Source organism: Pistacia vera, unplaced genomic scaffold, assembly GCF_008641045.1.
Source record: "Pistacia vera cultivar Batoury unplaced genomic scaffold, PisVer_v2 Contig347, whole genome shotgun sequence".
Classification (NCBI taxonomy): domain Eukaryota; kingdom Viridiplantae; phylum Streptophyta; class Magnoliopsida; order Sapindales; family Anacardiaceae; genus Pistacia; species Pistacia vera.
The window spans coordinates 2,098,856-2,102,014 of NW_022196165.1; the positions used below are offsets into that span (position 1 = coordinate 2,098,856).

The window sequence follows — 3,159 nt, forward strand, 5'->3', positions numbered from 1 at the left end:
TAGATGGGGAAATGGTAGCTTGATCTAGTAGGTCTCGCTGCATGCCAAATGTTTTTCATTATGATCTGCCCCACATTCATCTTCTTTTTAGTGTAAATGGCATAGACCAAGACTGCATGTGCAACGTCAACAGTGCTGTAGTGAGTTGTAGGGATCAATCTGGCGCATACAAAGTATTGCCAACTTCTTGTTTCACTTAGCAAGGAGCTTCCAGGAATTTTCCTTATTCCCTTTTTTGTGAGCTGCCAAGAAGTTCCTGGTTTGGCTATCTTTTAGAGAATTTCATCATAATCCGGATTTTGTAACATCTCCCTATATTCATCATGTGTCACCGCTCTTAAACCATAAAACTCATTAATAATAGTGGCAATGCAAGGAATTTCAACTCCTCTAACATAAACTTTTCCATTTTTGCTGTCAGGAAAGTTGGCATAAAACTCCTGAACAATGGGATCTACGGCTAAATGCTCCGGTTCATTTGTGAAATCCCCCCAACCTAAGCCTACAAGCCAATCATGTATGTCTATGACATCTAGACCTCTCTCATGTATAAACCCTTTATCCCTTTCAACTGCAACTTCATATCTTTCCCTTGCCTTCGTAGTGGCAAATGTGTTATCGACAGCTTTTCCTTTGGTAGGTCTTTTCAAAGGCATGTTTCTCTTTCAACACACTTCTATTGCAAACTCAACCACAATGCAAATCAACAATTCAAAAATACCCCAACACACAACTCCAATCCACAAACTACAATTCCAATTCACCAAAAACACAACAACACAACCACACAATCAACAATTTTGACTTCAAAACAAATAAATCACAGATTTCAACTACCCAAGACTACCAAACTTCACAATTTCGCCCTCAACAACTTCAAACACACACACCAAACTACCTCCACCTCAGATCAATTCAAATCCACAACAATTACACTCCAAATTGTAGTCAACTCAACACAAATTGCACAATTATTCTCCAAAACACAAATAATCCCAACACTCAAAAGATTCAATCAATTTCCCAAAAATCAAGCATCAATAATTGAAATCAATCCAATTCAAAGCTCAAGAACACGAAATCTTACCAAACCCACAAGGATTGAGCTTTCAATTTCACTAATTGGAGCCCAAATCACCAGATCCCCAATTCTTGAAAAACTTAGGGTTTTCCAAAAATCTCAATATTTGCTTCAAAATCCTTGCTAAAGTGAGGCGAAACGGTGTTATTGGGAGTACTGGAGATGAGATTTGCACGAAAAATGCTTGGGAAAGGTTGAAAGTTTCAGAGAAAAAAAATTTGTTCTTGTAGGCTACGGTTTGTGTTTTGTGAAAAATAAAGAGAAGAAAGTCGGTTTATATAGAAACAGTGTTTTGTCGCAGCAAAATTCAGAAAAAATTGAATTCTTGCCTAGTCATGTGCGTCACTGTGACGAAGTAAATTTCTCGCCGCGACGATGCTGAAAAGAAGAATGCACAATCATTCCATTGCATACCATGCTGCGGTGAAGTCTTGGAAAAATCCAACCTCTCAGATTTGATGTTTTCGCCGCGACGAAGTTCTGGAAAAATTAGTCACTTAACTTTTTAAGGGATAACTTGCCGAGGCAAAGAAAAATCTTCATAGAGGCAAAAGATTGGAATTTTGCATTTTCTTCCGAACTTCACCTGAAACAAAAAATTAACATACATTAGCTAATTCTAAACTAACTCAATCAAAAAGAAGAACTCAGAAACATAAAATAACACAAAATTTAAAGTGCTTGGGTTGCCTCCCAAGAAGTGCTTGTTTATCGTTGAAAGCTCAACTTTCTCTTCGGATCTCATTCCAAAATGTCAAGCTTGATGGGCAATATCCTGCAACTTAATGGTCCATCAATGTATGGCTTCAATCTCTGCCCATTGACTTTAAAAGTGCCTTTTTGCTCATGAAAAATCTCAACTACTCCATATGGATGAACTTGAGTAACTATGAAGGGTTTGGACCATCTTGACTTAAGTTTTCCAGGGAAGAGTCTAAGTCTTGAGTTGTAGAGCAAAATTTTGTGACCCACTTCAAAGTTCTTCTTCACTATATGCTTGTCATGCCACATTTTGGTTTTCTCCTTATAAATTCTTGCATTTTCATATGCTTGGTGGTGAAACTCATCCATTTCATTGAGTTGAAGCATCCTTTCTTCTCTGGTGGCTTGTAAATCCATATTCAACATCTTGACTGCCCAAAAAGCCCTATGCTCCAATTCCACAAGCAAGTGGCACGCTTTACCAAACACAAGGCAATATGGGGACATTCAAATTATTGTTTTAAATGTCGTTCGGTATGCCCATAATGCATCATCTAACTTTCGTGACCAATCGTTCCTCGATGCATTTACCGTCTTCTCTAGAATTTTCTTCAATTCCCTGTTTGACAATTCAACTTGTCCACTCGTTTGAGGATGGTAAGGTGTAGCCACTCGCCTATATTTTACTAATAGAGCTTCAAACAGCTGGTTGCAAAAGTGCATCCCTCTATTGCTTATAATAGCCCGTGGTACTCCAATCGAGAAAAAATATTCTTTCTAATAAAGCTTACCACTACTTTAGCATTATTGGAAGGTAATGCAACTGCTTCTACCCACTTTGACACATAGTCCACCACAACCAAAGTGTAGGTGTTCCTGAATGAATTAGGGAAGGGTCCCATGAAGTCAATCCCCCAAAGATCAAAAAGTTCCACAACCAAAATATTGTTCAAGGGCATTTCATTCCTCCTTGAGATATTCCCACTCCTTTGACATTGGTCACACTCTTGAGCGAATCTAAAGGCATCCTTGAATAGATGTGGCCAATAAAATCTAGATTTATGCATTTTAGCTGCAGTTCTTGTCCCTCGAAAGTGACCACCAACATCCTTTTCATGACAATGCTGCAATATGTTTTCCAATTCTTCTTCTGGCACACAACGTGTATCATCTAATCCACACAATGCTTATATAGAAAAGGTTCCTCCAAAAATAGAACTTTAAATCAGAAAAGAACTTCTTCTTTTGTTGGAAAGTCATATCCATCGGGAGCACTAGAGATGACAAATAGTTTGCAATATTAGCATACCATGGTGCTTCTTCAATTTTCATCAATTGTTCATCTAGAAATGTGTCTTGAATTTGGACCTCTTTCT

General features: G+C 38.0%; 1 protein-coding gene across 1 annotated transcript; it reads right to left on the minus strand.

Moving 5' to 3' along the window:
- Positions 1-1,822: 1,822 nt before the first annotated feature.
- LOC116139127 lies at positions 1,823-2,290 on the minus strand. The gene has a single exon (XM_031424798.1). It carries the CDS (start codon positions 2,288-2,290, stop codon positions 1,823-1,825), a length of 468 nt encoding a protein of 155 aa, XP_031280658.1.
- Between the last annotated feature and the right edge of the window lie 869 nt (positions 2,291-3,159).

Coding starts and splice junctions, on each gene's coding strand:
- LOC116139127 (XM_031424798.1), bottom strand. CDS start 2,290: ATGTCCCCATATTGCCTTGTGTTTGGTAAAGCGTGCCACTTGCTTGTG.